Genomic DNA, 22664 nt, shown 5'->3' with positions numbered 1-22664 from the left:
ATGGATTTATGCACAAATTGGCCATAACATGTGATCTTATCTTCATCTAAGTCACAACAATAGACAATCACAGTCAATTAATTAAATGCTTCCATGTTTTTATTGAATGTACCATGTAAACATTCACAGTGCAGGTGGAAAAAGTATGTGAACCTCCTTTGGCAGCAATAACTTCAACCAAATGTTTCCTGTAGTTGCAGATCAGACGTGCATAACTGTCAGGAGTAATTCTTAGATGAAGATCAGATCACATTTTATGGCCAATTTGTGCAGAAATCCATAAAATTCCAAAGGGTTCACATACTTTTTCTTGCTACTGTAGATCAGTAGGGCTGCCAGGCAACTAGTAGCGTTCAAAAGGATCCTCTGGTCCCCCGCTGCCAGCTAGTTTAATGCGTAAAATTTTACGTATTACACCCGTAACGCGTAAAAATGTACTTGTTGATGTCTGCAATAGCTTCCTGCACCCGGAAGAATGCGTAAAAACATACGCATGGCGGCCGGCCAACTCCTAGTCTGCAAAAACGAAACTAGCTGGCAGCGGGGGACCAGAGGAGCCATGAGTGGCTGCGAGGGCACAGAATGGCTGCAGGGGGCTGGTAGATGCCCCAGGTAAGTAAAACTTTTGTTTACAGTTAAGCTTGGTACACATGAGCAAAATTTGTAGCTGTCGCTAGCACACAGGAGCGTGTGCGCGACAGCTTGGCGACAACTCGTCGCCAAGTCCCTCTACATCCACACGGCAGCAGAGGGATTAGCGATGCGGCAGAAGCTGTCGCCGAGGTTCCTCCCCCCCGCTGGAAGCTCTGTGTGCTGTGTGTGGGTTGCTGTCGCTAGTCCGCATACACACGCGGACTAGCGACAGTTGCGGCTGAGTTGCGGCCAATCGCCTGGCGACAGCAGCGACGGTTCGGGGCGCACGCGCCATACTCACGGGCGACCTGTCGTCGCAACACGCGCGCGCCAGGTGGTTGCGGCGACAATTGTAGACCGTGAGTATGGGCCATTAAGGTTCCCTTTAATGATGATTAGAGACAGGAATTGCTGCAGCCAGCTGAGGGTCCCTGGTGTCTCTGTGTGATTTGGTTGAATGTTTGCCAATATGGGTGTAGCCCTCTGGCTGGTTTTCTAAAGGTTCATACACACCTACCAACTATCTATCCAACTATCTACCAAACTTGTCTGCTAAGCCCCATACAACTCTTGTTGTGAAACAAGTTGAAACAATTTTTTTAAAAAACTGTCGGATTGACTTCTTATCAGCTTTTTGAACAATAGAAAAATACTTTTTTTTTTGTTGTTTCAACAGGTTTCACAACAAAAAGCGGTTTGACAATTGTGCTGAGTAAAAGACCGCTGTTGAGCGTGTGAATGGGGCTTAACATACAAGTTAATATACAAGTTTGGCAGATAGTTGCATAGATCGTTGGTAGATGTGTATGAGCCTTAAGCATGTCAGAGTTAGCATTGTTTGGAGTTCTGCAATGTGAAAAGCAGGGCAAGGAGAAAAGAGATTAACCATGGAAAGTTAAATTACAATGGCCAAACACCTTGCGGTGCAGATGAAAGCAAACTGTTCTAAAGCCCCATGCACACGCTCAACAACAGTCTTTTATTGTGAAACAACTTTTGTTGTAAAACAAAACAAAAAAAAAAAAAGTTGCTTGCCATTGTTGAAAAAACTGATAAGACGTCAATCCAACAGTGTTGTGTGTGAACAATAGCAAGCAACTTATTTTGGTTGATCAATTTGTTTCACAACAAAAGTTGTTTGATAATTGTGCTGCATAAAAGACCGCTGTTGAGCATGGTGTTTGGGGTTTTACTTTCTGGATGACCTTCGTATACACACACACACACACACACACACACACACACACACACACACACACACACACACACACACACACACACACACACACACACACACACACACACACACACACACACACACACACACACACACACACACACACACACACACACACACACACACACACACACACACACCCCTTTAGCATGGTGTGGAACAAGAGATTTGCATCATGGATGTGCATGTCAATATTGATTAAAAACTCGGAGTAATGTTTCCAACACCTTGTTGAATCTACTGTATGTCATGAAGAATTAAAACAGTTCTGAAAGGCAACAGGTGGTCTAACCCAGTGCTAGCAAGGTGTACCTAATAAAGTGGCCAGTGAATGTATACACAGGGGTCATCCACAAAAGTAATGCCTGTTTGCTTTCATCTGCCAATCAAGGTATTTTGTAATAGAACTTGCATCTGTCAGATTAATCTCTTCTCTCCTTGCACCTCTTGACATGTGACTGCAGAATGTCAATAACTGTTAGTTCAGCAGCGTTAACACAAACCTCCCCAACCAGTTTATTTTCTTTGAGCAAACTCCATGGTTGGTAAACTCCATTCCTATTGTGGCCTCCAGTACATTTATGCCAACAATATCCACAGCTACTTTTCAGCTAATCTAACTTTTCTGTTATTCCACACTTCCTGTCACCTACAGTGGCTTGCAAAAGTATTCGGCCCCCTTGACGTTTTCCACATTTTGTCACATTACTGCCACAAACATGAATCAATTTTATTGGAATTCCACGTGAAAGACCAATACAAGGTGGTGTACATGTGAGAAGTGGAACGAAACTCATACAGGATTCCAAACATTTTTTTTTACAAATAACTTCAAAGTGGGGTGTGCGTAATTATTCAGCCCCCGAGTACTTTGTAGAACCACCTTTTGCTGCAATTACAGCTGCCAGTCTTTTAGGGTATGTCTCTACCAGCTTTGTACATCTAGAGACTGAAATCCTTGCCCATTCTTTTTTGCAAAACAGCTCCAGCTCAGTCAGATAAGATGGACAGCGTTTGTGAACAGCAGTTCTCAGATCTTGCCACAGATTCTCGATTGGATTTAGATCTGGACTTTGACTGGGCCATTCTAACACATGGATATGTTTTGTTTTAAACCATTCCATTGTTGCACTGGCTTTATGTTTAGGGTCGTTGTCCTGCTGGAACGTGAACCTCCGCCCCAGTCTCAAGTCTTTAGCAGACTCCAAGAGGTTTTCTTCCAAGATTGCCCTGTATTTAGCTCCATCCATCTTCCCATCAACTCTGACCAGCTTCCCTTCCCTGCTGAAGAGAAGCACCCCCAGAGCATGATGCTGCCACCACCATATTTGACAGTGGGGATGGAGTGTTCAGAGGGATGTGTAGTGTTCGTTTTCCGCCACATATAGCATTTTGCATTTTGGCCAAAAAGTTGCATTTTGGTCTCATCTGACCAGAGCACCTTCTTCTACATGTTTGCTGTGTCCCCCACATGGCTTGTGGCAAACTGCAAATGGGACTTCGTATGCTTTTCTGTTAACAATGGCTTTCTTCTTGCCACTCTTCGTGCAGTGCACGACTAATAGTTGCCCTATGGACAGATTCCCCCACCTGAGCTGTAGATCTCTGCAACTCGCCCAGAGTCACCATGGGTCTCTTGACTGCATTTCTGATCAGCACTCTCTTTGTTCGGCCTGTGAGTTTAGGTGGAGGGCCTTGTCTTGGTAGATTTACCGTTGTGCCATACTCCTTCCATTTTTTAATGATCTCTTGAACAGTGCTCCGTCGGATGTGCAAGGCTTTGGAAATCTTTTTGTAGCCTAAGCCTGCTTTAAATTTCTCAATAACTTTATCCCTGACCTGTCTGGTGTGTTCTTTGGCCTTCATGGTGTTGTTGCTCCCAATATTCTCTTAGACAACCGCTGAGACCGTCACAGAGCAGCTGTATTTGTACTGACATTAGATTACACACAGGTGCACTCTATTTAGTCATTAGCACTCATCAGGCAATGTCTATGGGCAACTGACTGCACTCAGACCAAAGGGGGATGAATAATTACGCACACCCCACTTTGCAGTTATTTGTAAAAAAAATGCTTGGAATCGTGTATGATTTCCGTTCCACTTTTCACGTGTACATCACTTTGTATTGGTCTTTCACGTGGAATTCCAATAAAATTGATTCATGTTTGTGGCAGTAATGTGACAAAATATGGAAAACTTCAAGGGGGCTGAATACTTTTGCAAGCCACTATATCTCCTTGTGGATGCATGAGAGGTACCAAAATGTAACACGCATAAAAGCTAGACTACAAAAGCTTGCTTATTTTCTGAACGTTTCCATAGCAAATGTTTTTTCTGTAGGGAGTAAAAGCCAACTACAAATCAAAAGTTATCTGAAGCTGAATCGCCTGGAAACTAGCAAAACTGTACCTAAAACAGAAAGTCAGCATTTTGTGTTTGCTTGTGCTGTAAAAATCATTGTTCTATCTTTCATAGTTTTTGAGATATATAAGTTTGCACAAAAAAAGCTGTGTGTGTGTGTGTGGGGGGGGGGGGGGGGGGGTGTTGGTATCAAGTGAACTCTTTACATTTATTTAAAAAAAAAAACTTTAATATCACCCAGAACTATAAAAGAACAATGATTTTTTTGAAGCACAAATGTGACACTAACCAACCATACCAGATTCATGCCCGCTTAATGATACAATCTTGATTATACAGTCTAATTTTTATGTATTATGAGGGAACACCTAGGCCACTGAGGCCCTGCTCACAGTGGTCAGTTGCGTTGCAGAATAATTCTGCATGTCAACTCACTGCCCATACAATTTTATGGGCCTGTTCACGATGCAATGTTTACCCTCCATTGCAATCCTGCTTTTTCAGGATGTACAACACAATGCAATGCCACAGTGTGAACCTAGCCTTCCATAATCTATTTCCAATGTAAACTTTGCACTGATTCATTTTCTGGTCATCTTATTTCTTTGAAGACTTGCAGATTTTGTGCATTATAACCTGGTGGGATGTCAGCACACACAGGAAGTTCTAGGAGAATGTAGGAGGCGCCCAATGTATATCAATCTAATAAAAAGGTAAGTGGCTCTTACCTTAAGGATGTCACATACATGAACGCAAAATTTTCAGTAAAAGTAAAATGTTTTATTATGCACATCCAACAATGCGTTACGCGGCAACAAACCGCTTCATCAGGTCAAGTTCATATGGTATGTTATATAATATATATGTTTATATGGAATACTATGTTGTTATATGGTTTTAGATGAATATTGGTTCCTGAGCTCCTGTCAATTTTCTTTTAAGGAACTTGACCTGATGAATTGCATTCATGAATGTAAATGAATTAAGGTAAGATCCACTTACCTTTTTATTAGATTGATATACATTCTCCTAGTACTTACAGTAACCTCCTGAAGGGGAGTGTACTTTGTCGTTGACCTCACAATTCTGCAAGGCAAACACCCCTTTTTTGTCTTTGGGGCAGCGACCACTTTACTTTTTCACAAAGGCGGAGTGGGGACGGAATTTCCCCACATGCCCTTGAGTGGTTGCATCCCCTGCATTCCACCTTTGTGAGTATACTTGAACATTGTATATATTATTTCCTCTGCATTTATGGTAGTACACGATATTGGGCTCCCAGTATCTCTGTGTCTTCTCTTGTCTCTACAAGATTATCCACACAGGAAGTTGTAGGATTAAAGTGACACTGAAGTGAAAAAAAACAAAAAACAAACGTATGATATAATGTATATAATTGTATGGGTAGTACAGATAATTAATAGAACATTAGTAGCATAGAAAAGAGTCTCATTTTTATTTTTTATTACATTGCATCATTCTATCATATTTGCAATTACAAAAAAAAAAAACACACACTGTGTTTTAACTGTTTCCGTACCAACGCAGTACGCATCTATGTTCGGCTACCTGCACACTGCAAATCCGTTTTGCGATTCCGATTTTCAATTCTGATTTTCCCTGAATACATTCAACAGAAAAACAGATCAAAAATGCAGCATGCAGTAAAGATTAAAAATCGGAATCGGATGTAAAAACCGATTAAAAAGCGGAATCTGAATCGGAATCGCATGCAGTGTGCAAGGAGCCTTCAGCAGGTGGTGCTGCGGCTCAGACTGGATGTAGATTCAACGTCGCAATGAATCACGCTTCCCCGCCCTTACCGCAGCTCTGATCCCGCCGCAATTCGCTCGCTCTCCCATCTATAAGACAAGACAAGACAAATAACATTTATATTGCGCTTTTCTCCTTGCGGACTAAAAGCGCCAGAGCAGAGCAGCAGCCACTAGGGCGCGCTCTATTGGCAGTAGCAGTGTAAGGGAGACTTGCCAAAGGTCTCCTACTGAATTAGTGCTGGCTTACTGAACAGGCAGAGCCGAGATTCGAACCCTGGTCTCCTGTGTCAGAGGCAGAGCCCTTAACCATTACACCATCATCCAGCTAAGATGGCAGAGTTCTGTAAACAGGTCAAGAGCCGCTTTAATTGGCTCCTGACCGCATGATCATGGAGAGCCAATCACATTGGCTCCCATTGACAGACAGCGTCGGGAGCCAATGAAAGCGGCTTCTGACCGGCGGTCAGCATTCTGCCGTCATAGAGACAGCAGAGAGAGGAGCATGCAGCAATGGGGCAGTGTCGTGACCTGCGAGAGCGGCGGGTATGTGCGGCAATTCGCCAGGAGGCTGCGTTTTACTGTACCATCAGTCTCTGGTCCTTAAGGGGGCAGAGACTGCTGGTAAGGAAGTGGTTAAACTATGAAACAGAGCAGAGCTAATGACTCTGAACTACCCCTGCAGTAAAAGCTTATCTGAAGCGGTGTCTGACTGTTTCTTTGGTGTATAAGTGCTTCAGAAAATAGGACTCTGGGCTCAAACCCACTAGAAGCCTTTTTTAAGCGCTATTGACTTGAAAAAGCTCTTGCTAATGCAATGCTATGGGGGATTTTTTTTATAAAATTACATCGCTCAAGCGGGATCACATCCATAGCATTACATTAGCAAGAGCTTTTCGAATCACAAAGCGCTCAGAAAAGGCTCTCCTAGTGGGTTTCAGGCCTGTCTCTGACTTTTAGGGCCTGTTCAGACTATATGTGCGTTCCTAGCCGTTTTTCCAGAACGCATACAGACAGACTTTCCGCATAGAAACGGCTACTCATGTTTTCTAATTGCCTCGTTCACATGTATGCGTATGAGACGCATACGTTTCTCATCCGCATTGCTGCATGCAGTTCTGTGCGTCACGCATACAAACGGACGCAAGGAAAGTCTATGGATGCGTATCAAAAACGCATACTATTGCATTTTTAGTGTACGTTTCCCTCTGCGGTTCCCATAATTCTCTTTTTTTCTGGGTCACGTGTGTGTGCAAAACGCAATAGAAAACGCATTTGAACGCAAGAAAAATGCATGCGTTTTTCAACTTGTGTTTCTTTGAATTTATACGTGTTCTGCAAATGCTGACAGTCTGAACAGGCCCTAAGTTAGTCAGAGAGCTCAGAGAAGCTCTCTTGCATAGATAACAAGTGAAGTTTCTATGGGCTCGTTCACACTAGAGGCGTTTTTCGCTTTTTTAAAGCACGGCCAAGTGTTCAAAATCACCCTGAAAGCGATTACATCATTATTCTCTATGAGACATGAGTCTCTATGAGTTCACATCTGAGCGGTTCGTTTCCGATCCGCTCACAAAAGTGGTGCATGGGCCTTTTTTGAGGTTTCGCCTCAATGAAAGGTATAGGAAAAACGCAAACTCTCACAAAATTGCTTTGTGCAGCAATTGCGTTCGCGTTTTTAAGAATAAATACATTGTATTTATTCTTTTCCAGATCAAAGAGTTCACTTCCTGACTGACGTCAGGAAGTGTAAAAACAGAATCGCTCGGCAATACCGCTTAGAAAAGTGGTTTAAAAAAATAAATTAAAAAAAAAACCCACAAAAAACAGCGCACAGGTAATCAGAAATAAAAATCGCCTTAAAAAACGCCAAACATGGATGGACATGCGAACGGAACGCGATGTGAACAGGGCCTTAGAGGACAACTGAAGTGAGAAGAATATGGAGGCTGCCCTATTTATTTCCTTATAAACAATACCAGTTGCCCGGCTGCCCTGCTGGTCTGTTTGGCTACTGTAATATCTGAATTACACCAGAAACAAGCATGCAGCTAATCTTGGCAGATCTGACAATAATGTCAAACACAGATCTGCTGCATGCTTGTTCAGGGTCTATGGCTAAAAGTATTACAAGCAGAGGATCAGCCAGATCCTGCTTAAAATGAAATAAATATGGCAGCTTCCATATCCCTCTCGCTTCAGTTGTCCTTTAACTCATAGGGCTCCGAAACACTGTAAGCGTTTTTTTGAGCAGTTGCGATTAAAAAAGATTGCATAAAAAATCACAGCGATCGCGCACATGTAAAACGTTAATCAATTGCAAGAACTCAGAAAAGCACTTCTAGCGTGTTTGTGCCCTCACTGTACTGGAAACAATATGAGACTCTGTTCTTTGCTACTAATGTTCTATTTCTTAGGTGTACTACATATACAATTCATTATCTCATAAGTTTATTTTCACTTCAGATTCCCTTTAAGGACAACCATCATGCTGCACAAATTCCAGAGATGCACCTGGAGGCATGGAGGAGGCATAAAACTTACAAGGTTTCTAGGAAATTTGAGCTATACAGGATCTTCTCAAAAAATTAGCATATTGTGATAAAGTTCATTATTTTCTGTAATGTACTGATAAACATTAGACTTTCATATATTTTAGATTCAAATACACACAACTGAAGTAGTTCAAGCCTTTTATTGTTTTAATATTGATGATTTTGGCATACAGCTCATGAAAACCCAAATTTCCTATCTCAAAAAATTAGCATATTTCATCCAACCAATAAAAGAAAAGTGTTTTTAAAACAAAAAAAGTCAACCTTCAAATAATTATGTTCAGTTAGGCACTCAATACTTGGTAAGGAATCCTTTTGCAGAAATGACTGCTTCAATGCGGCAGGGCATGGAGGCAATCAGCCTGTGGCACTGCTGAGGTGTTATGGAGGCCCAGGATGCTTCGATAGCGGCCTTAAAGAGACTCCGTAACAAAAATTACATCCTGTTTTTTATCATCCTACAAGTTCCAAAAGCTATTCTAATGTGTTCTGGCTTACTGCAGCACGTTCTACTATCACCATCTCTGTAATAAACCAACTTATCTCTCTCTTGTCAGACTTGTCAGCCTGTGTCTGGAAGGCTGCCAAGTTCTTCAGTGTTGTGGTTCTGTGATGCATCTCCCCCCTCCTGGCCCCCTTATGCACACTGCCTGTGTGTAATGATCTCTTGAGATACAAAAGGAAGGATGTATACAGCCTGCTTGTGTATGAATGTATTTTCTATGTGTGGACATACTGTACATCAACCTACTTCCTGTTTTGGTGGCCATTTTGTTTGTTTATAAACAAACTCTTTAAAACTGTTTTTAACCACTTTTAATGCGGCGAGGAGCGGCGAAATTGTGACAGAGGGTAATAGGAGATGTCCCCTAACGCACTGGTATGTTTACTTTTCTGCGATTTTAACAATACAGATTCTCTTTAAGCTCATCCAGTGTGTTGGGTCTTGCGTCTCTCAACTCTCTCTTCACAATATCCCACAGATTCTCTATGGGGTTCAGGTCAGGAGAGTTGGCAGGCCAATTGATCACAGTAATACCATGGTCAGTAAACCATTTACCAGTGGTTTTGCCACTGTGAGCAGGTGCCAGATCATGCTGAAAAATGAAATCTTCATCTCCATAAAGCTTTTCAGCAGATGGAAGCATGAACCCACTATTGAACCAGAAACAGCGGCAGAAGCGCCTGACCTGGGCTACAGAGAAGCAGCACTGGACTGTTGCTCAGTGGTCCAAAGTACTTTTTTCGGATGAAAGCAACTTTTACATGTCATTCGGAAATCAAGGTGCCAGAGTCTGGAGTAAGACTGGGGAGAGGGAAATGCCAAAATGCCTGAAGTCCAGTGTCAAGTACCCACAGTCAGTGATGGTCTGGGGTGCCATGTCAGCTGCTGGTGTTGGTCCACTGTGTTTTGTCAAGGGCAGGGTCAATGCACCTAGCTGTCAGGAGATTGTGGAGCACTTCATGCTTCCATCTGCTGAAAAGCTTTATGGAGATGAAGATTTCATTTTTCAGCACGACCTGGCACCTGCTCACAGTGCCAAAACCACTGGTAAATGGTTTACTGACCATGGTATTACTGTGCTCAATTGGCCTGCCAACTCTCCTGACCTGAACCCCATAGAGAATCTGTGGGATATTGTGAAGAGAGAGTTGAGAGACGCAAGACCCAACACTCTGGATGAGCTTAAAGAGAATCTGTATTGTTAAAATCGCACAAAAGTAAACATACCAGTGTGTTAGGGGACATCTCCTATTACCCTCTGTCACAATTTCACCGCTCCCCGCCGCATTAAAAGTAGTCAAAAACAGTTTTAAAAAGTTTGTTTATAAACAAACAAAATGGCCACCAAAACAGGAAGTAGGTTGATGTACAGCATGTCCACACATAGAAAATACATCCATACACAAGCAGGCTGTACACAGCCTTACTTCTGAATCTCAAGAGATCACTTGTGTGTGTTTACCTTCTGTCCCCAGCTTCTCTCATGCACTGAACATTACAGGCTTCCTGCAGACAGCTCTGCCTATGTCGTTAATTCCTCAGTATGTGACAGACCAGCTCCTTTCACAGCCTCCAGAGGAGGATTTTTATCCAGCTCTCTTCTATCACTGATAAGATAGCAGAGAAGCTGCTGGCTTATGTAAATAAAACAAACACTGGAGTGTGCATAGAGGAACAGTTCAACACTGAAGAACTTGGCAGCCTTCCAGACACAGGCCGACAAGTCTGACAGGGGAAAGATACATTGATTTATTACAGAGATGGTTATAGTAGAAAGAGCTGCAGTAAGCCAGAACAGATTAGAATAGGTTTAGGAACTTGTAGGATGGTAGAAAAAAACGTTGTAATTTTTGTTACAGAGTCACTTTAAGGCCGCTATCGAAGCATCCTGGGCCTCCATAACACATGAGCAGTGCCACAGGCTGATTGCCTCCATGCCACGCCGCATTGAAGCAGTCATTTCTGCAAAAGGATTCCCGACCAAGTATTGAGTGCATAACTGAACATAATTATTTGAAGGTTGACTTTTTTTGTTTTAAAAACACTTTTCTTTTATTGGTCGGATGAAATATGCTAATTTTTTGAGATAGGAAATTTGGGTTTTCATGCGCTGTATGCCAAAATCATCAATATTAAAACAATAAAAGGCTTGAACTACTTCAGTTGTGTGTATTTGAATCTAAAATATATGAAAGTCTAATGTTTATCAGTACATTACAGAAAATGATGAACTTTATGACAATATGCTAATTTTTTGAGAAGATCCTGTATATCGCTTATTTCCTTTCATCCTCACTATCACACTGCCTTCAAGGGGACCAGAAGTAAAAGGGATATGGAAGCTGCCATATTCCTTTTAAACAAAACCAGTTGCCTGGCAGTTGTTCTCTTTGGCTGCAGTTGTGTCTGAGTCACACACCTGAAAGAAGCATGCAGCTTGTCACATTTTTGTCAGAAACATCTAATTGGCATGCTTGTTCAGGGTCTATGGCTTAAAGTATTAGAGGCAGAGCATCAGCAGGACAGCCTTGCAATTGGTATTGTTTAACCACTTCAGGACCACAGTCTTTTCGCCCCTTAAGGACCAGAGCCTTTTTCTCCATTCAGACCACTGCAGCTTTCACGGTTTATTGCTCGGTCATACAACCTACCACCTAAATGAATTTTACCTCCTTTTCTTGTCACTAATACAGCTTTCTTTTGATGCTATTTGATTGCTGCTGCGAGTTTTACTTTTTATTATATTCATCAAAAAAGACATGAATTTTGTCAAAAAAATGACTTTTTTAACTTTCTGTGCTGACATTTTTCAAATAAAGTAAAATTTCCTATACATTTGAGCGCGAAAGTTATTCTGCTACATGTCTTTGATAAAAAAAAAAACATTCAGTGTATATTTATTGGATTGGGTAAAAGTTATAGCGTTTACAAACTATGGTGCCAAAAGTGAATTTTCCCATTTTCAAGCATCTCTGACTTTTCTGCGCACCTGTCATGTTTCATGAGGGGCTAAAATTCCAGGATAGTACAAATACCCCCCAAATGACCCCATTTTGGAAAGAAGACATCCCAAAGTATTCAGTGAGAGGCATGGTGAGTTCATAGAAGATTTTATTTTTTGTCACAAGTTAGCGGAAAATGACAGTTTGTGACAAAAAAAAAAAAAAAAAAAAGTTTCCATTTCTTCTAACTTGCGACAAAAAAAAATGAAATCTGCCACAGACTCACTATGCTCCTCTCTGAATACCTTGAAGTGTCTACTTTCCAGAATGGGGTCATTTGTGGGGTGTGTTTACTGTCCTGGCATTTGGGGGGTGCCTAATTGTAAGCACCCCTGTAAAGCCTAAAGATGCTCATTGGACTTTGGGCCCCTTAGCGCAGTTAGGCCGCAAAAAAGTGCCACACATGTGGTATTGCCGTACTCAGGAAAAGTAGTATAATGTGTTTTGGGGTGTATTTTTACACATACACATGCTGGGTGGGAGAAATATCTCCGTAAATGACAATTTTTTTATTTTTTTTACACACAATTGTCTATTTATAGAGATATTTCTCCCACTCAGCATGGGTATGTAGAAAAATACACCCCAAAACACATTATACTACTTCTCCTGAGTACGGCGATACCACATGTGTGGCACTTTTTTGCACCCTAACTGCGCTAAGGGGCCCAAAGTCCAATGAGTACCTTTAGGATTTCACAGGTCATTTTGAGAAATTTCGTTTCAAGACTACTCCTCACGGTTTAGGGCCCCTAAAATGCCAGGACAGTATAGGAACCCCACAAATTACCCCATTTTAGAAAGAAGACACCCCAAGGTATTCCGTTAGATGTATGGTGAGTTCATAGAAGATTTTTTTTTTTTGTCACAAGTTAGCGGAAATTGATTTTAATTGTTTTTTTTCACAAAGTGTCATTTTCCGCTAACTTGTGACAAAAAATAAAATCTTCTATGAACTCGCCATTCTCCTAACGGAATACCTTGGGGTGTCTTCTTTCTAAAATGGAGTCATTTGTGGGGTTCCTATACTGCCCTGGTATTTTAGGGGCCCTAAACCGTGAGGAGTAGTCTTGAAACCAAATGTGGCAAAATGACCTGTGAAATCCTAAAGGTACTCATTGGACTTTGGGCCCCTTAGCGCACTTAGGGTGCAAAAAAGTGCCACACATGTGGTACCGCCGTACTCAGGAGAAGTAGTATAATGTGTTTTGGGGTGTATTTTTACACATACCCATGCTGGGTGGGAGAAATATCTCTGTAAATGACAATTATTTGATTTTTTTTACACACAATTGTCCATTTACAGAGAGATTTCTCCCACCCAGCATGGGTATGTATAAAAATACACCCCAAAACACATTATACTACTTCTTCTGAGTACGGCGATACCACATGTGTGACACTTTTTTGCAACCTAGGTGCGCTAAGGGGCCTAACGTCCTATTCACAGGTCATTTTGAGGCATTTGGATTCTAGACTACTCCTCACGGTTTAGGGCCCCTAAAATGCCAGGGCAGTATAGGAACCCCACAAGTGACCCCATTTTAGAAAGAAGACACCCCAAGGTATTCTGGTAGGAGTATGGTGAGTTCATAGAAGATTTTTTTTTTGTCACAAGTTAGCGGAAAATGACACTTTGTGAAAAAAAAAACAATACATATCAATTTCCGCTAACTTGTGACAAAAAATAAAATCTTCTATGAACTCATCATACACCTAAAAGAATACCTTGGGGTGTCTTCTTTCTAAAATGGGGTCACTTGTGGGGTTCCTATACTGCCCTGGCATTTTAGGGGCCCTAAACCGTGAGGAGTAGTCTTGAACCCAAATGTCTCAAAATGACCTGTGAAATCCTAAAGGTACTCATTGGACTTTGGGCCCCTTAGCACAGTTAGGCTGCAAAAAAGTGTCACACATGTGGTATCGCCGTACTCAGAAGAAGTAGTATAATGTGTTTTGTGGTGTATTTTTACATATAACCATGCTGGGTGGGAGAAATATCTCTGTAAATGACACATTTTTTTATTTGTTTTACACACAATTGTCCATTTACAGAGAGATTTCTCCCACCCAGCATGGGTATGTGTAAAAATACACCACAAAACACATTATACTACTTCTCCTGAGTATGGCGATACCACATGTGTGACACTTTTTTGCAGCCTAGGTGCGCTAAGGGGCCCAACGTCCTATTCACAGGTCATTTTGAGGCATTTGTTTTCTAGACTACTCCTCACGGTTTAGGGCCCCTAAAATGCCAGGGCAGTATAGGAACCCCACAAGTGACCCCATTTTAGAAAGAAGACACCCCAAGGTATTCCGTTAGGGGTATGGTGAGTTCATAGAAGATTTTATTTTTTCTCACAAGTTAGTGAAAAATGACACTTTGTGAAAAAAACAATAACAATCCAATTTCCGCTAACTTTTGACAAAAAATAAAATATTCTATGAACCCATCATACACCTAACAGAATACCTTGGGGTGTCTTCTTTCTAAAATGGGGTCACTTGTGGGGTTCCTATACTGCCCTGGCATTTTACGGGCCCAAAACTGTGAGTAGTCTGGAAACCAAATTTCTCAAAATGACTGTTCAGGGGTATAAGCATCTGCAAATTTTGATGACAGGTGGTCTATGAGGGGGCAAATTTTGTGGAATCGGTCATAAGCAGGGTGGCCTCTTAGATGACAGGATGTATTGGGCCTGATCTGATGGATAGGAGTGCTAGGGGGGTGACAGGAGGTGATTGATGGGTGTCTCAGGGGGCGGTTAGAGGGGAAAATAGATGCAATCAATGCACTGGGGAGGTGATCGGAAGGGGGTCTGAGGGGGATCTGAGGGTTTGGCCGAGTGATCAGGAGCCCACACGGGGCAAATTAGGGCCTGATCTGATGGGTAGGTGTGCTAGGGGGTGACAGGAGGTGATTGATGGGTGTCTCAAGGTGTGATTAGAGGGGGGAAATAGATGCAAGCAATGCACTGGCGAGGTGATCAGGGCTGGGGTCTGAGGGCGTTCTGAGGTGTGGGCGGGTGATTGGGTGCCCGCAAGGGGCAGATTAGGGTCTAATCTGATGGGTAACAGTGACAGGTGGTGATAGGGGGTGATTGATGGGTAATTAGTGGGTGTTTAGAGGAGAGAATAGATGTAAACAATGGATTTGGGAGGTGATCTGATGTCGGATCTGCGGGCGATCTATTGGTGTGGGTGGGTGATCAGATTGCCCGCAAGGGGCAGGTTAGGGGCTGATTGATGGGTGGCAGTGACAGGGGGTGATTGATGGGTGGCAGTGACAGGGGGTGATTGATGGGTGATTGACAGGTGATCAGTGGGTTATTACCCGGAATAACAGATGTAAATATTGCACGGGCAAATTGATAAGGGGGGGGGGTCTGAGGGCAATCTGAGCGTGTGGGCGGGTGATTGGGTGCCCGCAAGGGGCAGATTAGGGTCTAATCTGATGGGTAACAGTGACAGGTGGTGATAGGGGGTGATTGATGGGTAATTAGTGGGTGTTTAGAGGAGAGAATAGATGTAAACAATGGATTTGGGAGGTGATCTGATGTCGGATCTGCGGGCGATCTATTGGTGTGGGTGGGTGATCAGATTGCCCGCAAGGGGCAGGTTAGGGGCTGATTGATGGGTGGCAGTGACTGGGGGTGATTGATGGGTGGCAGTGACAGGGGGTGATTGATGGGTGATTGACAGGTGATCAGTGGGTTATTACCCGGAATAACAGATGTAAATATTGCACGGGCGAATTGATAAGGGGGGGTCTGAGGGCAATCTGAGCGTGTGGGCAGGTGATTGGGTGCCCGCAAGGGGCAGATTAGGGTCTAATCTGATGGGTAACAGTGACAGGTGGTGATAGGGGGTGATTGATGGGTAATTAGTGGGTGTTTAGAGGAGAGAATAGATGTAAACAATGGATTTGGGAGGTGATCTGATGTCGGATCTGCGGGCGATCTATTGGTGTGGGGGGGTGATCAGATTGCCCGCAAGGGGCAGGTTAGGGGCTGATTGATGGGTGGCAGTGACAGGGGGTGATTGATGGGTGGCAGTGACAGGGGGTGATTGATGGGTGATTGACAGGTGATCAGTGGGTTATTACCCGGAATAACAGATGTAAATATTGCACGGGCGAATTGATAAGGGGGGGGTCTGAGGGCAATCTGAGCGTGTGGGCAGGTGATTGGGTGCCCGCAAGGGGCAGATTAGGGTCTAATCTGATGGGTAACAGTGACAGGTGGTGATAGGGGGTGATTGATGGGTAATTAGTGGGTGTTTAGAGGAGAGAATAGATGTAAACAATGGATTTGGGAGGTGATCTGATGTCGGATCTGCGGGCGATCTATTGGTGTGGGGGGGTGATCAGATTGCCCGCAAGGGGCAGATCAGGGGCTGATTGATGGGTGGCAGTGACAGGGGGTGATTGACGGGTGATTGACAGGTGATTGACAGGTGATTGACAGGTGATCAGGGGGGATAGATGCATACAGTACACGGGGGGGGGGGGGGGGGTCTGGGGGGGGTCTGGGGAGAATCTGAGGGGTGGGGGGGTGATCAGGAGGGAGTAGGGGGCAGATTAGGGACTTAAAAAAAAAATAGCGTTGACAGATAGTGACAGGGAGTGATTGATGGGTGATTAGGAGGGTGACTGGGTGCAAACAGTGGTCTGGGGGGTGGGCAGGGGGGGGTCTGAGGGGTGCTGTGGGCGATCAGGGGGCAGGGGGGGGGGGAAATCAGTGTGTTTGGTGCAGACTAGGGTGGCTGCAGCCTGCCCTGGTGGTCCCTCGGACACTGGGACCACCAGGGCAGGAGGCAGCCAGTATAATAGGCTTTGTATACATTACAAAGCCTATTATACACTGTTGCAGCGGCGATCCGGATGCCAGTAACCCGCCGGCGCTTCCGAACGGCCGGCGGGTTACGGCGAACGGGGGGCGGAGCCAGTCCCCGGCGGCTGATCGCGTCACGAATGACGCGATCGCCGCATAGCCACTCCCGCAGCCGCCCCCGCCGATGGGCGTATTGCGGTCGTTTGGGCCCGGACTTTGCCGCCGCCCATCGGCTGGGGGCGGTCGTTAAGTGGTTAAAAGGAAATAAATATGGCAGTTTTTTTTTTTTTTTGTAAAGTGAAAGCAAAACATTGAGTCTGGCATGATGAGATACAAAACCCATACAGCAATATGATGATCAAAATTGAAAAATATTCCTAATAAGAGGTTAGGATGGGTTTCCACTGGGGTACACGACTATCAGGATTCAGAAGTGTTGTGTGGAAAACTTCAGGAGGCAGAATTTATTTCCCCTGCATGCAATTCAGCGATTTGGCTACTATTCCGCATTCAAATGTGCACGCTGGGAATTGCTGCAATATGACGGCAGTAGAAACAGGCCCTAAAGCCTTTTTCACATCTAAAAACAAATACGCAAACGCAAGTGTTTTGCGTTTTTGTGCTGGGTTTTTTGCATACTGCTTTTTGTTTTTTAGAGCGTTTTTTTCATTCACTCCCTGACACAAGTCAGGAAGTGATCTCTTTGACCGGGAAAAGAATAAATACAATGTATTTATTCTTAAAAAGGCGAACGCAATCTCTGCACAAAGCGATTTTGTGAGCGTTTTGTGTTTTTCCTATAGCTTCCATTATAGCAAAAACGCCCCAAAAATGGTACAGGCCCGCTTTGTGAACCGCAAAGCGGCCGCAACGCGCCGAATTGAACCTTCTCATAAAGATTAATTGCACAAGCATTTTGTGGGCGATTTTGAAAACCGCCTGCGCTTAAAAAAAAGGGCAAGAACGACCTTAGTGTGAACGAGCCCTTACTGCATTAGTCAGGCCACATGGCATGTGTAGGAAGCTCTCATCATACCCACTGCTCCCCCCATTCTCCTCCCCCATTATGTTCTAATGGCCCACCAAAGCTACTTCCAGGTTGGGAGGGTCGGTGAGCAGTGCGCAGGCACTGCCAGTGACATGTGTCCTAGATCAGTGTTTCTCAACATTTTATCGGTGTGTACCCCTTTTAAAACCCTGTACTCACCAAGTACCCCCTAGCATAGTAAACATTATCAAAAGTACCCCTTGACAAATATATATTTAATTGTAGTACATTATAATTGGTTCTAAACCATTTCCAAGCCTTTACTATTGCTTTTAATTAGCTAAAATACTAATTTGGGGTTGTTTAAAATAAGATTTATCATTTTCTAAAACTCTAAATTTGTTGTTCTTGGCTAAGTATATCAAGCCCCAGTACCCCCCAGAACCATTAGAAGTACCCCTTGGGGTACGCGTACCACACGTTGAGAAAGCGCTCCACACATGCGCACTGTCACAACTACATAGTGAGCATCCGCAGAGCACTCCCAGCTACAGGAGCGGGTTCAAAGATGCGCATAGTGGCTTCGGGGGGACATTAGATCATAATGGAGGGGGGCAGAGGCAAGCCCACTAAACATGCCTCCTCCCCAATTTTTTTTATGGCGCTAAGGTATCTTAAGGTTTTTGGGAGGTCATCACTCCTCTCCAGTGCACAAAGACCCCATCCTCACTGGATATTGCTTTTTTTTACCCAGCCTAAAGGTGCGTACACACATGCGACTATAGTCGTTTGAAATGATCGTTCCCCGATCGTTTCAAACGACGGTCGTTTAAAAAAAAGCAGCCAACGTCCATGAAGTCTAACGACGGACGAGCTAGATTGTTAAAAACGAACGATCTAGCTTGGCAGATTTTTCCCAACGACAATCGTTTGCAAAAGTAGTACATCGTTGGAAACGGTGGTTCGTACTAGGCTTGACATGCGCATTTCACTATTTCTCCATGGAACTTTTCATTTTTATGCGCAGGCGCAATAGGTGCTTTTACGTGATGTAACGTTCGTTCTAACGATGTGATCGTTACACACCTTTTAAAACTAACTTTACTTAGGTCATTCTTTCGTCAATTAAAAGTTTGTTCGTCGTTGACAACGAACGATCGTTGTCGCATGTGTGTACGTAGCTTTATCCTCAGAAATGAAGAGTTGCAAATATTCTGGGTTTGCATGCAATTACCATGCAAGCTGAAACTGAGCCAAACAAACTCACCAGCTGCCTGGTTGTATCCAAGTTGCATGCTGTTTGTATCTCCTTGATAATTTCTATACAGAGGATTATGTATACACACTAAATATCACAATCCTGGAATATATATGGATGAAGGTAGATGGGCCATTTTTTCTGGACTAGTTCACTTTAGGGGATCCAGCAGGAGACCTCATAGGAAACATTTGTCCAATCACACTGCCCTCTTCCAGCTCAAAGCATTGTGATTGGCCAAATAAAGTGGATGTAGTTTACTACAACCTATTGGAAACCTGGCAGTTCCAGAGGGTGCCATCCTAATCATGTTAGCTGAATTTCCCTATGAAGTTTCCTGCTGGGTCCCTTAATGTGAACTAGTGCCCATTTTTCTAGGCATTAAAAAGTAACTGTCGGGCATAAAATCAATTCTTTATTTTTATCTGGTAAACAAGTAATAAGGATGCTAATCAGGCAATCCAAAAGTTAAAATCACTATTACTTTTCTTGCTGATAAATTATCATTTCCCAGTTTACATACAATTTGGTACACAAAAGAGAAGTTACAGGGCATGCTGGGTTGTCTTTTTTTGCTTCTCTACTTCCCCTCAGACTTAACCACCCTGGCGTTCTGATTAAATCGCCAGGGTGGCTGCGGGAGGGTTTTTTTTAAATAAAAAAAAAACTATTTCATGCAGCCAACTGAAAGTTGGCTGCATGAAAGCCCACTAGAGGGCGCTCCGGAGGCGATCTTCCGATCGCCTCCGGCGCCCAGAATAAACAAGGAAGGCCGCAATGAGCGGCCTTCCTTGTTTTGCTTATATCGTCGCCATAGCGACGAGCGGAGTGACGTCATCGACGTCAGCCGACGTCGTGACGTCAGCCGCCTCCGATCCAGCCCTTAGCGCTGGCCGGAACTTTTTGTTCCGGCTGCGCAGGGCTCAGGCGGCTAGGGGGGCCCTCTTTCGCCGCTGCTCGCGGCGAATCGCCGCAGAGCGGCGGCGATCAGGCAGCACACGCGGCTGGCAAAGTGCCGGCTGCGTGTGCTGCTTTTTATTTCATCAAAATCGGCCCAGCAGGGCCTGAGCGGCAGCCGCTGGCGGTGTTGGACGAGCTGAGCTCGTCCAGACCGCTCAGCTGGTTAACTAATGTAGCCTGATTGGCTGAAGCCTCTCTCCCTCCTGTTTTACCCTCCCACACCTCTGTTCCTCTCTGATTGGGCAAAACTTCTCAGGCTGAAACAATGCACTTTCTATAGTTAAGGGCGGGCAAATCAGGCAGAGGAGACTAAAGGCTCGTACACACGCTTGATTTCCTGGAATGACAGGTCCGTCAGACCCTCCCGCTGGGCGAGCGTTCCAGTGACAGTACAGCATGTGTACAGTCTGTCAGGCAGACTGATAAGGCTGTTTCCGAACAATCACAGCCTTATCAGTCTGCAGACAGACTGTACACGCGCTGTACTGTCGCTGGAACGCCCGCCCAGCGGGAGGGTCTGACGGACCCATCGTTCCAGGAAATCAAGCGTGTGTACGAGCCTTAAGAGTGGATATTACATCAGGACTGGCTTCAAAATAGCCACAGTAAATATGTAAACTGTCTAGAATAGGATTCTCTACTTTTCCTTTATAAAATTCACAGGAATCATAAAGTGGACAGTGCAATACATATGTTATGTAAGTAGAGCAAGTATTTATCTACTTACGGTATATATTTGTGGTTTTTTTCCTGAGATAGTATGGCTGACAGCTCCTTTTTAATATAGTATTTTTACAGGAATCAACGTGAGATAGCACACGCGGTATGTGAAATACACTGGCAAAGACTCACTGAAAAAAAATCCCCTGGAGGGTTTCTGTATTTTCTAGGCTAAACTGTCTTTGAAGAGTACATAACTGACAGGATATTGACCGTGACACAGAATTCACCAGCATTCCATTACAAATACGATTCCAAGTTGCTTGGACACTAATAATAGACTTTGGTCGTTACTGCTGTAGTCGTGCACACAAATAACCAACAAATACAACACGAACACAGCCCTACAACGGTCAAACTCCATCACATTTCATTTTTTATTAAACAAGAAGTGATTCTCTAATTATCAATGCATAATATTTGGCTTGTGATATTGCCAAATGAAAAGAAATGAGTTAAAATGCAAATAATGACTTATAGCAAATGACACCTTTACAGTGTTCCTGTGAACAGATGTGTAGCAAATTAGTGCATTTGATTTAATAAACTCACCTGATATTCAGGATACTCGAACATATAGGTCATGCTGCACCTGTTGTCCTCGTACAAGAGGAAAACCTCCCAAACTCCTAATGTAACTAATATCAACAAGATGCCATTAAATACAGCACTCGCTAACTTCATTGTAACAACAAGCAGAAGTCCTTTTACAAATACAATTAAATGTGCAATATGAACTACACGAAGAAATGCAACTTCTGGCAGCGAACGCTCTATAGCCCATTTATCACCATTATCACCACCTCTGCCCTGAGAACTAGAGCTCAGCTCAGCCAAGACAGCCTAGCGATTACTACGGCATGGACAACTTCCGGGTAGATTCATTCATAATAGGGCGAACTGTGTCATCTGGTCGGCACCTGCAGTAAGTGCTTCTGGGAACTGTAGTTTCATTCATAAGTTATCAGAGCAAAGTGATGCTATTTCGTCTCTGTGGTATGCTGAAACTTCAGTGCACGGCAACAGATATGTGTGAAGGGGAAATAGTCAGTCAGTCAGTTACTAAGGGAAAATCTCCCTTGTAAGAAAAGGATGGGATAGCCTTTACAGTTGTTATAGGGAAAAGAAGTGCAATTTGAACTTGAAGTCCCCATTGGTAAATGCAGACTGAAATGGATTTATTTTTTTTTAGTTAGCATTAGAAAAAAAAACTTGTGCCACACTGATCTATGATTTTGTAAACTTTATAATTTATAATAAGGAAATTGTGCTGGAGTAGCCAGAGAGCAGCTGCCTGTATCTGTTCTTTTCAAAGCAGCATCTGGAGATCCCTTTAGACATACCTTATATTATTTTCTAATATAAGTGTAACAATAGTTGGAGTGTCCTCTTTCTTTTCTACCCCTCAGTAACTGCTCTTTTTCTGCTTTCTGTAAGCTCTAAAGACAGGCGCACATGCCTAAAGTTGCATACACACATCCAATTTTGATTGTCCAATCAATGACCAATTTTACCACCTGTATGTAGTATGACTAGGGCTAAAGGTGGGTACACACATAAGATAAAAGTCTTTGGAAAATGAAAGATCACAGACCAATTTTACCCCCTTCCATGTAGTATAAGAGCCATACTCTACACAGTCTATTCTATGGAGCTGAACTCCCCATCAGATAAAAATCTTTGCAAGATGCTGCAAGAGACTGTGTAGAGTATGGCTCTCATACTACATGGAGAAAAGTGTTAATCCGGCGCTAGCTGTAGTTAAGTATGGCCCTTTGAATGAGCTTGATGCCCACGGTGCTGCTCCCTCCGCTGGGTGGTGCCAGGAATCTAGTATG

The 22664-nt window shown here is 43.5% G+C and overlaps 1 protein-coding gene across 2 annotated transcripts in view; it reads right to left on the bottom strand.

Annotated features, from left to right (window-relative positions):
* The window catches only part of PGAP1 (post-GPI attachment to proteins inositol deacylase 1), a 240276-nt gene extending 218616 nt beyond the window's left edge, over window positions 1-21660 (bottom strand). For both annotated transcript variants that reach the window (XM_068244826.1, XM_068244827.1), the window contains exon 1: window positions 21379-21660. In XM_068244826.1, the coding sequence (XP_068100927.1) occupies window positions 21379-21510 (132 nt within the window). In that variant the 5' untranslated portion in view covers window positions 21511-21660. The remainder of the gene's footprint in view (window positions 1-21378) is intronic.
* Between the last annotated feature and the right edge of the window lie 1004 nt (window positions 21661-22664).

Source organism: Hyperolius riggenbachi, chromosome 7 (assembly GCF_040937935.1).
Source record: "Hyperolius riggenbachi isolate aHypRig1 chromosome 7, aHypRig1.pri, whole genome shotgun sequence".
Taxonomy (NCBI): domain Eukaryota; kingdom Metazoa; phylum Chordata; class Amphibia; order Anura; family Hyperoliidae; genus Hyperolius; species Hyperolius riggenbachi.
Note: the sequence above shows the minus strand (reverse complement) of the source record. Positions and strands in the feature narration are given on the sequence as shown.